Source organism: Elephas maximus, chromosome 6, assembly GCF_024166365.1.
Source record: "Elephas maximus indicus isolate mEleMax1 chromosome 6, mEleMax1 primary haplotype, whole genome shotgun sequence".
Lineage (NCBI taxonomy): Eukaryota > Metazoa > Chordata > Mammalia > Proboscidea > Elephantidae > Elephas > Elephas maximus.
This window is the reverse complement of record NC_064824.1, coordinates 60,050,020-60,064,975: the sequence shown is the minus strand read 5'-3', so window position 1 is coordinate 60,064,975 and position 14,956 is coordinate 60,050,020. Positions and strand designations below refer to the sequence as shown.

At 35.2% G+C, this 14,956-nt stretch overlaps 1 protein-coding gene across 1 annotated transcript in view; it reads left to right on the top strand.

Annotated features, from left to right (window-relative positions):
- KCNH7 (potassium voltage-gated channel subfamily H member 7) overlaps positions 1–4,912 on the top strand; it is a 562,840-nt gene extending 557,928 nt beyond the window's left edge. Inside the window, exons 15-16 of the mRNA XM_049887314.1 lie at positions 2,778–2,970; positions 4,646–4,912. Coding sequence (XP_049743271.1) covers positions 2,778–2,970; positions 4,646–4,912 — 460 coding nt within the window. The remainder of the gene's footprint in view (positions 1–2,777; positions 2,971–4,645) is intronic.
- Positions 4,913–14,956: the final 10,044 nt, after the last annotated feature.

The following is a 14,956-nucleotide window of genomic DNA, read 5'->3' as shown; positions in this document are numbered from 1 at the left end:
CTTCACCTTGTGTTGGTTATTTATGTGCTTCCTTCATCTTTTTTTCCTAGGCGTTCAGCTTCTTTCAGCTCCATGACATCAAATGCCATATTAATTCATCTTCATGCTCTCCTTTCACCTACCCACATTGCAGGTCTTTGAATAATTGAATGAAATACTTATTTTACACAGCTTTATTGCTATGTTGACCTCCCCAAACCCCTCAAAAAAAAAAAAATGTTATTATTGAACTGGGCTAAAAAAAAAAAAAAAATTTTTTTTTTTTATTCCCTTCTGCTTTAAAGACCAAACTGGATTTTCTTTTAAATTCTCTGTAATTCCTCCTGAGTAAAACCGATTTATTCTCAAGGGCTCAAGAGAAGCATCATTCTACTTAAACCCCACAGACTGTAGTTATAACACATGAAAATACAACTGTCTTACTAAAGCCCCCCTTTGCTGAACTACCCAAATATACTAATAAAACAAAACTGAGTTTTACTCAGAATCGTTGCAGGAAGGGAGAATGCCACCTTGACAGAATCTAAGCCACGTCTCAGAAAGAGAAATCTGAAGTAGGGTATTTATTGGACTTTGGGGTTTGACTCTTCAAGGCGGGACACTGACTGGAATTGGGCAAAGTTTGTGATGTCATAGTTCAGAACTGAGGGACACAATGAGATGAGGATCGTGAAGCAAGTCCTGATCAATAAAGTTGATTTGATTAAGCAAGTTTGTTCAGATAAGCAGGCTGTTGTTTCCTATGAATTGCTCTTCAGGAGCTTCCTGATGCAAATGGTGAAGTAAGTTATTGGCTTAGTCTTATTTTTCCCATCCAGAGTTATTCTGGAACAAACAACTAAGCCATGTTGAAAGAGGTGGCCTACAATTTATCTAAGTTGTGTTGAGGCAGGTGGTCTCAGTTCTCACCTTGCAGTGGCCTCTTCACCTGCCATGAGATGTTACTGTGTTAGTGAACCTGACTCATGGCAGCATGTTGCAATTACTGGGCGGGTGGATGCTAAAGCCTCACCTTCCAATAGATTTTCCCCTCATAGACACTGTCCAAATAGACAGTATCCATCATATAGAGATATTCTTTCTCAGTGACAAATGCAGACTGTTTGACAAAGGTTTTATAAGACTCTAAAAGGTCTGATGTTTGACTGTATTGGGTTCTGAATCCCACTTGTTGATGAAGTTTTTATTCTACCTCCCACCCCCAAATTCTTTTATACTCAGTACAAAAATATTGGGTAAGCCACTCCTCCATTAATGATATCAGGGTAAATATATACAGAAATATTTATGATGAAGTCTGGATGTAAAGTTTTCTTTGGGGACTCAGAGGAGAGATAAATTAATTCTGAATGGGTCCAATAATGGAATGTTTCTGGATGTATTTAAAATTTGAGCTGGGCCTTGATGAATGAAAGGAAAAATTAATGCACAACAATAAAATAAAGGTTGGTGGATTAGTTGGTGCCATAAAAACATTGGATCAACCCTTTGGGTAACAAATAGATTAATAAACCAGTTGATAACTCAATTTTTCCCTTTTTATTGTGTTGTTTTGACATTTACAATGCACAATCATGTGTAATTTATAGTTAATGGTTCAGAATACTCTCAGATATATGGCTATATTTACCAAATATAGAAAACCTATAAGGATAAGATGCTATTGTGATGCTTAGAAGAAAGACTTAGAGTGTTAATTACATTTTTAAATCTAAAAAAAAAAAAGTTATTTTCCCATATCTTTTTCAGGTCTATTCTGTTCTCTTTTAAGTCAAAGGCTAAGTTGTTTCCACATTGAATTCCAATATGTACCAGGTACAAAATTGGGCAAAATTAGTGCTATGATTTTAACATTTTTAGTAAGATTTACATTTTCTTTGCATTTTTTGTTCAGAAGCAAAACAGCAAGCACTAATACGTGAAGAGTTAGAAGCATTTCCTGAGGAGGCATATGGTCCAAATTTTCTGTTCTTATACCCGCAGAATTCCCTCCATTTTTAGTGCTGTTAACACATGCAAAGGAGGGGAATCAGACCAATTGTATTTTGCTATTTTCCCTTGATTTTAATTTAAAATGAGAATAAAATTAACAGGCCAGTTGGCTACTTGTAAATTGTGGAGGGAAAATGATCAGACTGGTATTTTGTAAGCCAGATGGGTCATAGATGCAAAAGAACTTTTAAGTGTGGTTTGTTTCTTAAATACCAAAGGCCCTGAACTATAGATGGCAAGGGAATTTAGCATTTAGCAGCATTTAAAAAGCATACAATGAATAAGAGATACAATACCTGATGTGTATAGGAGAGAAACAAGGTAAAATAAAGCTAAATTTTTAAACACCTAAGAAATTATCCTGGAATGCTATGGCTCTGAAAGAAATGTGCCACAAAAACCTATTTTTTAAAGAATACGATTTTCCCAAGGACCGACCAAAGCCTAATAAAAAAGCAAAGACAATTAAGTGATTAAAAATAGATTCTCAGTGTTTTACATTTTGAAATCAATACAGTTTAGTAAAAATTTAGTCCATCCCATTCACTTGTTTTTCTGTTAGCATTTTATTAAATGAGCAGGAAGCCATGGTCTTTATCAGAATTATCAGTGAGACCTAGAAAGTATGCATCGGCCTGGAAAGAATCTCCGTGCTCCCTCTCCTGTCCTTCTTGTTTAAAGCAGGCCATAATTCTGTGTGTCGATAGTATTGAAATTTTCTCAAATGCTTTTGCAATCCTGGGCTATTTGAGGACTGTCTTTTCTAATTTCTATCTGTCCCCCAGACTTGAATCCCAAATGACTACTGACATCCAGACCATCTTACAGCTGCTGCAGAAACAAGCCACTGTGGTCCCCCCAGCCTACAGTATGGTAACTGCAGGAGCCGAGCATCACAGACCCGTCATCCACCTGATGAGAGCCAGTCATCCTGCAGCATCCATTAAAACGGATAGAAGTTTCGGTCCTTCCTCACAAGTGAGTACAGATTTTGTCCAACCAGTCCAACCAAGAGTGTCTCTCAAAGAGTAGTCCAAGGACCACCTGAAGCAGAATCACCTGGCTGCTTGTGGAAAATAGATTTTCATCCCCCTCTGGTTGGGCGGTGGGAAACCCTGGTGGTGTAGTGGTTAAGGGCTACGGCTGCTAACCAAAGGGTCGGCAGTTCGAATCCTCCAGGTGCTCCCTGGAAACTCTATGGAGTAATTCTACTCTGTCCTATAGGGTCGCTATGAGTCAGAATTGACTCGACGGCACTGGGTTTGGTTTTTTTGGTTTGGTTCTGGCTGGGCAGTAGTTAACACGTCAGCTGCTAACCAAAAGGTCAGCAGTTCAAATCCTCCAGCTGCTCCTTGGGGCAGTTCTATTCTGTCTGGGTTTGCCCTATAATCTGCATTTTAAACAACCTCCTCACTGATTGTTATCCCCATTTAAAGCTTGAAAACAATGGACCCAGAAGAATGATTTAAAACACTAGCTTTTTTTTTTAAGAAAAACTCTTTTCAAAAGTCAACCTACTTAAGTTTGTATACAGTAGAGCTTAGAAAGCTAAGGATTTGTCTTGGGTCCAAAAGTGCTTCAAAGAAAAGTCTCTTAATTTGTTAGAGTGACAAAAGGCTGGGTAGGGTCTCACAATCCAAGACGAAGAGAAATAACAGTTGTCTACAGAAGACCTGAAGTTCAAATGCAATCAAACTAGTAATGGCCTCTCTGTCCCACCCATCACCAGAGTTCTCTAACCTTATTTCACCTGGTTGATGAACATGGTAAGAAGAGTTCCTTTATCATGCCTCTGAAGCCCTCTTAAGGGCCCTATGGAATTATATCAATGTAAGTCTAAATCCCTTGGAATTCTATCTTGGGAATTAGTTCCTTAAACATTATAGTAAAACTGGATCTAAGAACACAAATTGACAGAACAATCTTGTAAAATTTTTTAGATATTTGGAAATTTAGCTCAGTCTAGGAATTTAACTCTATTAATAGAAGGAAATAATGTGCCAGGAGGAAGATAATACAATCTTTCTAAAATATGAAAATAGAAAATAAGTTTTATGTCTGGGAAGCATGCAAAACCATATACTTCATTCTATACTTTCAGCTGATTTAGATAACTTTTTTAATTTGGCTTGGGTGATTTTACTTCTTTCTTTTTTCTTTTCTCCTCTGATCTCCCTAGTCACCAAGTAGGAGTCCTGGGTGATGTAAGCAGTTAATGTACTCGGCTGCTAACTGAAAGACTGGTGGTTCAAGTCCACCTAGAGATGCCTTGGAAGAAAGGCCTGACAATCTACTTCCTAAAAATCAGTCATTGAAAACACTGTGAAGCACAATTCTACACATGTGGGGTCACCATAAAGATCTAAAATGTATCTATAAAACTCCATGTGAAATCATGTAAAACAACAACAAACAGACTTTAACCTGGTTTCAGGGTAAAAGTGAAGTTCTTGGAATGGTTGTTGTTTAGCATCATCTAAGTTGATACGCTACTTCCAATTTCTTGACCCGTCTTTGGGAGAGCACTATTGGTTAATGCCGCTAATCAAACATAGATCAATGGTGAAAGAAAGCTCATTTAGATTTTATGAAAGTAATTTCAGATGACTGCCAAAGTGAATTCTAAATATGTGTTTTCCTTTCTTTCTATCAGTGTCCTGAATTTCTGGACCTTGAAAAATCTAAACTTAAATCCAAAGAATCCCTCTCAAGTGGGGTACATCTGAACACAGCTTCAGAAGACAACTTGACTTCGCTTTTAAAACAAGACAGTGATCTCTCTTTAGAGCTTCATCCGAAGCAAAGAAAAACTTACCTTCATCCAATTAGACATCCTTCTTTGCCTGAATCATCCCTAAGCACTGCAGGAATCTTGGGTCTTCATAGGCATGTTTCCGATCCTGGTCTTCCAGGGAAATAATCATTTTGTACTATTTACTCCAATACAATGTAAGTGCTTTTAATGGCTGTTTTCCTTTTTGTATTTAAATCCTCTCTACTTGACTCAGGGGCTTACAAGGTACCATTATATGCAAAAGTACTGTATATTTTCCTAAATTGAAGCTTGTAAGGTAAAATTGAGCAATTAGGATGTAAATATACATAAGAACTTTTTGTCCCGAAATGTTAAAACTGCCAGCATCTCAAGGCACCTTATTTTTTATTTTTATTTTTTAAACCATGTGCATGTTAGGAAACTCCAATTTCTCTTGCATGGAGACTCCTACTTACTGCTTTTACTAAACCAGTATTTTGTCATGAAAATGCCTTCCAAGCAGATAAGAAATTAAGGGATAAAACTGTTTATGGGTGCAATTCAGATGATCCTCAACTCATGCCAGACCAACTCTCAGATCACGTTTGAGAATGAACACCCTTCTCTATCAAGATGTTTGCAGTTATTCACACTCACTCCACCATACAGGAAAAAAAAAAAAAAAAAAAAGCAAATTTTGCGTTATAAATCTCTGACAGCATAGGAAGCCCTCTCCAAGTACATGAATACAGGCCAGCATTAATGAGGACAAAAGGCCTTTCTGTTTAAAATTCTGTCACTAGCTGCATTCATAAAGAACTTAAAATATTTTCCACTGGCATATTTCTTTGAATGCTTAGAAACAAGTTTTTATCATTTTGCTTTTTGGGGGTGGAAAGAAAGGGGAGCTCTTCTTAAGAACTACTAAAATGTGGCTGACACAAAGTGACATCCACAGCATTCTTCTGATTCATATTTTAGGGCAATACTGAATTTGATCCAAATAGAGGAAGCACATTTTTTTCCCCCCAAAGAGTGTGCAATTTTAGTAGAATTGAATGGTAAAACTAGCTTCCACTGAGTATATGTTTTCTGTGACTTTCTAACCCCAGCTATGGGAAAAACATCGTGTATTGACCTGCCTGGGAAGGAAATGCACTCTCACCAACACTTGCTAATTGACGATTAGATCACGATCTATTATATGTGGGTTGGCCTAAGTGCATATTGACCCCAGAATATAATAACATAAAGTGGAATATATTTTTTAACTATTAAGAGTTTGGCATATGCCTCTCTCTGACAAAACCAGGATACAGGAAAAAAACGCAAGTTAAAGATTCTAATTAGTCCAATTCCAGTTAAAGGAATTTATTTTTCATTTAGCTTAAGCACAATTTTAAAATAATATGTACTGGTCCATTATATCCTTTCCTTCTAAACAAAAGTGTGAAAATCAGTTCAAAGTTTCTTAGTCTTTACTACTTAAAATCACATATTTTTAAAGAAACATTTTATCTGTGCAAATTATTAAATGGGTTAATCTCTATCCCTCCAGGATAGAAATATAATCTTACTGATTTACCTTTTGACACTAATTTATTAGTTAGCTTCAAATATATGCAGTGTACTTAAATTTACAAAACTACTACACTATTTAAAATATGATTAAAGTGACCTTAAATTGCTCCCTATATTTTAAATGGTCACATAAATTGATAATCTGTGTGGTCGGCGATCTGTAAGTATGAGTATATTCTCATCCCTGCTTAATTTTTGAAAAACCAAAACATAAGTCATGAAGTACATACAACAAAATAACTAGTTGATTCAATAAAAGTATAATAATAAGTAATCAGCTACACAAACCATTTGGTGTTATACAAATTTAAGAATTGCTTTTATTTCCTCATTTAGCGAACATTTAATGGGTGCCTAGCACTGTGTTAGAAACTAGATCTAGCAGGGGAGAGAGTCACACAAATGGCTAACTCTGATTCGGAGAGCTATTTAGGGATTTTATTTCCATATTGGATACATTTTTGCAGCTGCAACTAATTTCGTAAGGATTCAGACAGATTCAGATTGAATTCGCCAGAGACCATTCATTTATAGAGAGAGAGGATTTGGCAGGTGAGGAATTTAGATCTGATTGTTTGATTAGTAAAAGCTTCAGCTGCAACATTTGGTATGCCCTGCATAAAATTTGGCCTTCCACATAAAGCCTCTATTTATAGTTCTTTATGAAAAGTGACCATGAAGGAATGGAAGATGAGGAATGGTGTGCAAGCATCCAGCTTATTTAAATTTTAGCATAACACAAACCTTTTTTCTTCTTAATTTCTTGACAAAATAATTGCTTGATATTAAAAACTGAAGTCTTATAGAGTTGGGCAGGATTTGGAAGGTCCCTTCCTACCAGGTGTTAGCTTAAAAAGTGTCTGAGCAATGCGAAGCTGTGATTGTCATGTGCCATCGAGTCTATTCCCGCTCATAACTAAAAAAACCCTGAACATGTTGCTGTCGAGTCGATTCTGACTTATTGCGACCCTATAGAATACAGTAGGACTGCCCCACAGGGTTTCCAAGGAGCACCTGGTGGATTTGAATTGCCAATCTTTTGGTTAGCAGCCATAGCTCTTAACCACTGCACCACCAGGGATCCGCACTCATGGTGACCCTGTATAACAGACTAGAACCTCCCCATAAAGTTTCACGGGCTGTAATCTTTATAGTAGAAGATGACCAGGTCTTTACGCTTGTGGAGCAGCTGATGGATTTAAACCAGTGACCTTCATTTAACAGCTGGATGCTTAACCATTATGCCACCAGGGCTTCTTAAAAATGTGGTTTAAAAAAAAACCATTGCCCATCTAGTTGAGTCAGGCATAAACATCAGAAGGCTCAATAGTTAAATTGGCTTCTAGATGGCCAAGCAATTATCTTAATGTACAAAATGCATCCTTTTGCCCCAGCCAGAGACCTAATACTTAAAAGCAGACAGTCACCTTCGCCATCAGGGTGTGGCAAAAACCGTCTGGTCCCTCTCTCTTGAGGACCAGACCTAACTGCTGCAGCCAGTCATAACAGCAGTATAGCAACTGCTTTCCTTCTAGGTAATTAGAAGAATTAACACCTTTTGCCTTCCTCCTAAAAATAAACTGTTACCTGGCCCCCTGGCCTAAATTAAATGCCATCTAAAATCTAAATTTTCTTTGGATTAGATGTTTTCCTGCTGTCCTTAATTGCTGGGTAGAGTGCTGAACCTTACACATCTCATTTTATCCCATAGGGGAGCCTTATACCTTAATTAGCTGATGAGAAAACTAGGAATAAAAAATGTTGAATGAATGGTCTTGCAGGGTTTGTAAATTAATAATCGCTCATTCACCAAACATGGGAAGGCAGGGGGCAGATTTAGGATAGTGTAATTTCTTAAACTCCTTATAATGAGTTGGTCATCAGAGCTGAACTTTCCAACTTTTCTAGTTGGGGGACATGAAAACTAAGTCAGGGCACAGTGGCATTTGGACTCAGGTTTAATATGTGTGTATAAATAAGGATTGCTACAAGGTATTTTGGGGGGTTGAGCTTTGGCAATAGTTCCAAAATACCTAACACTTATCCAAATGTCATTTTTAAATCCCCTCATCAGCATATCTAAAATATTATTATTATTAATTAACAACAGTATCTTTCCACCAGATACCTTTAATGGTTTCTTTAAAAAGGAATTCAGTTGATCTACAGTTATTAAGAATGAATTGCAACATTATTATGATTTAATATAGCAGTCTAGCCATGGTTAAAACCCAAAGTAGATTAATATGTTCAGGCAGACTTATTATAATTTAAATTTTTTATAAATTACAAAGAAATTCAAATGTTACTAGGTTTCTAATCATATTTTTGCAGTAAAACAAATGTGTCTATCCCGTGAATGCAAAGAGACACTTATGTCTTGGAAGACAGCATGATGTGGACCATGGTTCCTCAAACTGTGGTCTCTGAACTAGTAGCATCGATATCACCTGGGAACTTATTAGAAATGCACATTCTTGGGCCTACACTACACCAACTAAATCAGAGACTCTGGGGGTGGGGCTCGGCAACTGTCTTTTACCAAGCATCATCCACATGATTCTGACGCTCACCAAAAATCTGTGAATCACCAGTGCAGGAGTGCAAGCACAGGCTCTGTCATCAGACTGACTTGGGTCCAAACCTGAGTTCTGTCATTAATATCTGTGTGGTCTGAGCAAGTTAATTAAACTTCCTGAGTTTGTAAAAATGAGAGTAGCGCTTGCCTCACAGAAGCCTAAGGAGAAAAGGAGATAACATAAAGTGCCTGGCACGTAGTAGGTGCTCAAAAAATACTAGACTCTCTGTTTCTCATCCAGGAACATGACATATAAAAACAATCAAGAAAACAAATAATTTTACACAATTTAGCTTTTGCACAATATGCTATGTCTCCAGCGAAACAGCTGTTATTAAAACTAAAGTTTTTGACTCAGAAAAACCCGAGTGTAGCTATTTTTTGTCTCTCTTAATTGTATTTTGCACTATTAGGTCTATAGCTTTAAATAATACTATTAATAATAATAGTGGGAATAATGAATCTCATTGTTACAAACATATCTGCTCTGAGTCAAATGTTAAACACATGCAAGCTGATCTGTCAAATTCAGTATTTTGAGAATGTATTCTGTAAAGGCTGGCTCATAGTGGAAGCCCCTCTTTAGATTCATGATGTGGTCCCCAAGTGGGTATTTGAATACACATTTCCAAAATATAAATTTTACAGTAAATATTTCCTATTATTTACAGAAAATAGAATTTTCCAGTTTTACTATCTTTGCAGGTGCCTAGGCCCACTTCTCTCAACATTACACAGATCTTACTTAGACTGCCTCAGTGTCAAATGGTGGAAATAGCTAGGGGCTCAGTGTGGTGAACGTGAATTCAAGTCTTACCTTCTCCACTTATTCCTGAGATTTAACACCTTAGTGCACCCCAGTGTGCTAAACTATAAAAACGGAGGTAAGGTCTTACATACCTGAGGAGGCGTGTTGAGGATCCTCTGACGTATACATGAAGCGTTCGTAAACCATAAAGCATTCTAAGATTGTAAAACTGTCACGTGACTTGTGCGTCATCACAAAGATGGCGGTGTTTCGGTGGTATTGCTGCACCGTTTGGGCCTTCTAAAAAACATGCTCTTTATCCAACACTGACCCCATTTAAACTCTGTGACAAAAATCTACAAGGTGATTCTCACTTCTAAAAGATCCGGTTGCCAAAAGAGCACCAGGAGCAGCCGGAGAATTTCAGCGTTAACAGTGCTTCCTCTGCCATGCCACCCTGGTATTTGTCAACTATTACCTTAGTCCAACAATCTTAAAATCATACATTTGCATTGCAATTGTTTTCTAGGTGTGTAATATCGTCCCGTCTCCTCCTTTCCTCAAGTGTTCTCATTCAAAGCTATTATTTGGTTCTACTTATAAAGAAATGGTGTTAATCTTTTAAAAACTAAAAGGATCTTGTTTTTAAATGCTTTATAAAGTCTTAGGCACTGTGATGGATCAGTATCCAAGCTTAGAATAATTTTACCACATGCTCTTGTGGTGCAGATATACTTTGCTTTAAGAAAATCCAATGTAGAAAAGACAATTCACAGAAATACATGAATTATTAATAACCGACAACGTGAAAAGAAATTATCACAGGGCTTATTTACATAAGCTATTTTTTTTTTTTATTAAGTGGAGGCTGAGAAAGCTGATTAACAGAAAATTATTTAAAACTAACAAGTTCTTACTATGAATAGAAGAATAAAACATTATAGGAATGCAATGTTAAGAACACAGAACCACACCATCACTTGACCAATTTCATTGTTATACTAATCATAATCAAACTCTTAAATGAAAATAGCAAGAATTGTTAAAGAACTCCCAATCATTTTTCCATTATGAAAAGTGACATTATTAACATGGTTATTCATGAAAAGCTAATGTCAAAAATTAGATGAATCCCTAAATTGCGGTCATGACATCCGTGACTTCCATTAGTTTATATTTTGAGAGATGTGACATAATTTCATACACCGGATTTTAAACCACTCTATCTTTAACCTATATTCTCTGTACTTTCTCTCTGTCAATATACTTTCACGTAAAAATGTCGTGGGGCTATCATTTCAGTTTGCTTTTTAATTCCGTATTATTTAAATGTTGCTGTTTTAAATGAAAACAATCACAATTGTTAGCATTTAGACTTCTTTTTTTTTTTTAAGCTTGGCGCCCTGGTGGCACAGTAAAGAACTCAGCTGCTAACTAAAAGGTTTGCAGTTCAAATCCACTAGCCGCTCCTTGGAAGGCGCACGGGACAGTTCTACTCTGTCCTATAGGGTCGCTCTGAGTCGGAATCTAGACGGCAAAAAAATTGTTTTCAATTACTTGAGTGATCGAGTGTATAAGAGAATTCTCAACCATTTCCATCATCCATATTTTATATCGGAATAAAATTCAAGGATCTGTAATGTTATAAAAAACTTCTCCACAGAGCCTCATCAAAATGTTCCTATATTTACAATAACGTTTTTTAAGATAATATGGCGCCCTTCTTCCAAATATTAAAGAAAGGAAAGTATTGAGGAACCCCGAGGTTTCTTCCTTTTTTCTTTTTTTATCTCCTAAGCACCTACTGATTTTAATACAAGGCACAATACCTTTTTTTAGCTGAAATTGGCATTTTATAATTTTGATGGAAAAAGCTATTATATCAGGATGTCTGCCAGTTAAAGAATAATATATTTCAAAAAAGAATGTGTGTACTCACTTGAAATTGCCAGTCATCTGATATAAATAAGAAACTCACATTGGTTAAGTAGTAAGTCCCTTGGAATGCTTTAAACAATGAAAGTCTACCAAAACACATACTACTTCCTAGTCTTTATTCACATAATGTAGCATGAAAACATGATGCTTTTGAAACTCTGTGCAGAAATATTTATTTTTTAGCAATTATTTTCTCTGAAGATTGATATGTGGTATTGACAGTGTAATCTACTTGCACAACTAGTTTTGCAATAATGTTCTACAAATAACTGTAAATAAAAAAATGTAAATTTCATGTAAAAATGGTTGCAATTTTTTGGTAGCTAAAAGAAGTGTACAAGTTGTATTGAAAATATAGAATATATACATAATTAAGAATGAAGTATATAATTTCTGATCTATTTATACATGAAAATTCAACAATTTGTAAAAGAAATTATTTTGGGAACAATGAAAGTAAATCTCATTAGCTAGTTAGGATACTTTTATTAGAGAAGCCAACTATTTCCAACATTTTACAAGGTATAATACTAAATATAGGCATGGTGGTGCTGAGCTATTTAGAGAAATGACATAATTGTAACAGTGCTATAGTTTTATTGAGTTCCGTAAGGACACTAGCAAGCCAGACTAAGTGGTAAAAAGCATTGAATCAAAAATTAAGGAAGCATAAAAACATTTCACTTTTTATTTTTGCCTGTCAAGAACACAATAGTAATTTACTAAAACATTTCGTGTTTGGTTACTTTAAAATTCAGATAGCTACACAGGTTTACCTTATATGAAACAACTTTCCTATATATTTGATTCATTTTTTTCCTTTTACCAAGAATGAAAATGTCCAGATAATATGAAATGATTTTCATTTGCTCAAGCTTCATACATTTTCCATTCATTGCCTAGAATTGTTTATCTTTAAAAAAAAAAATCAAATTATCTTGAAACAAAAGTTTTTAATAAAACTTGGTGGTCGTAACGTGGATGTTCTAATATAAGGACTGTTTAGTTGGCTTAGAGTTTCAGATTCTCCACCCTTCATTTTTAATGAAAATAAAAATACATTAAAACACCAAGAGAACATTTTCGTATGTGATAAATGAAAAACCAAACGAAACACGGATTAGCAGAAACAATTGCATCATTATCTAAAGCAAGACTGATTACAAAATGAGAACCGAAGTATGAAAAGGCTAAAAATGGAAAAACTTTTAAGTCTCTTGCTATAGGATAAATTTAGTGGGGAGGAGGTCAGTAGCTATGGGAAATTAAATATGCATCCAAGAGTTCAATAAGCCAAAGATCATTTTTAAATGGTTTATAATTTTCAAAAAGGAGCCCTGGTTGTTAAAAGCACTCGGCTGCTAATCGAAAGGTCGGCTGTTGACACCCAACATCTGCTCCACAGGAGAAAGATGAGGCAGTCAGCTTCCATAGATTGACAGCCTTAGAAATCCTATGGGGCAGTTCTACTCTGTCCTATACGGTTGCTATGACTTGGAATCGACTGCATGGCAGTGGGTTTTAATTTTTAAAAGATAATGGATATTTAACCAGTGTGTTTCTAGAACATGCATACTTGTACTGCTCATATTATCCTTTGACCTTTCAGTAATCATAACAAGAAAAATGTGATCAATAATATAATCAACTGACATGTAAATGACTGAATGCATGTATATTTGAAGTGTGCATTTATATTTTTATACTTAAGGGAAGAGCATCCTCCCCACCACCCAAAATATATCAGAAGAGGGGACTGATCATTCCTTGCATATGTTGTCTCTGAATATAGCTATTAAAAGATGGCCTAAGCCAATTCTTTCAACTCCCTATAACCTTTCCAAATTGCCACCATCTTTAATGTTACAGAAAATGTAAGTAGCACATAGGTAAGGACCCTACTCATTCTCTAAGTGGACACCATACCATAGTGAAGTACCAGTGTTGCCAATATCTCCTATGTATACGTATATATAGAAGCACACCTGAGTTTTAAATGCTCGCAAAATAATACACAAAGCTGCACATTACCAAGCACGTGGATAAAAGAAATGTTCAGTAACAAAAGGCTCCTTACTTTTTATGCCACCAAAATACTTTTAAAAACAAGTAGAAAAAGAATGGCAGAAAAAGATTAAAAGCACAGATGTCCCAGCATTTAAATAATAAGCTGATACAAAGTACGACCGAAATTTTTCAAACTTTCTTTTCCACAGTGTTTTGCTGAAGTAGTTTTGTGCTCAGTATTTTAAATCACAGAAATTTAATTTAACATATACACATGTGTTGGTATGATCTTAATCTAGACTAAAAATCATCTGAACCTTATTTTTTTAATATTATGTCCGTACTCATCACTCTAAAAGAGAAGTTCTAAATATTTTTTTCTTTGTATCATTTTATATTATTTATGAACTCTAGATGAACTCTTAGGTGATACCTTAGCATTGTACATTTATTTGAAAATGCTTACTCATTCACTAGGTAAATGACAGAATTAAGACAAAGTTTTCAATCTCTTAATACAATTTTAAATTAATAAAACACCCAGGGTTACATTTTAATGTTTACCAGAAAAGAAAAATATGCTAACCTGAAAGAAGTTTTAGATTTTACTCACTAGATTTATCAGATTCTAACATATTTTTTCCTGTTAATTTACCAGAAAACTGCTATAAAGAAATAGGAGAAAACCTATCATTTATAAGTTTGTTAAAGATAAAAGGACAAAGAAAAGCACATTTTTGATAGAGTATTATGTTTGTCCAGTTTAGGAATACCACACAGATTACAATGAACTTGATTAATATATTTTACTTAAATAATCACAAACTGATTTTTTTGTTAATTGTTTTAATTGCAGACTTTAAATATGTGAATAAATTCTACTTTCTTCCAGGGTAAATGCCTTTTCTGAAAATAAATAAACTATTTTTTTCTTCTGTTACTTTTTTGCTGAATACAGGTTTAAATAGATTAAATGACCTTTATAGTGAACCAAATTAAGATTGCCCATTGTATTGATTTCTCCTTGTTGTAATTCAAAATGTGTAAACTGCCACTCGGGATAGACACACGATACCTGACATTTAATCATCTGGCAGTTTTTTAGACTTAGGTGAGTCACTGCACTGTTATTTGAACTGAAGCATCCCATAATATATATGTAATAGATTTTGTATAATACAAAACTTTGCAGCAAGCTATTTGAATGTTTACTAAAAAATCCTCAAAATTACATGGAAACTTGTTTACTGTATAAATAAAAGCACTTATACATTAAAAGCGTACATTATTCCATACTTCACAATATCATGAGAGAGCTGGGGGAGCTAGGGTTAACTGATACAAGCTACCACATTAT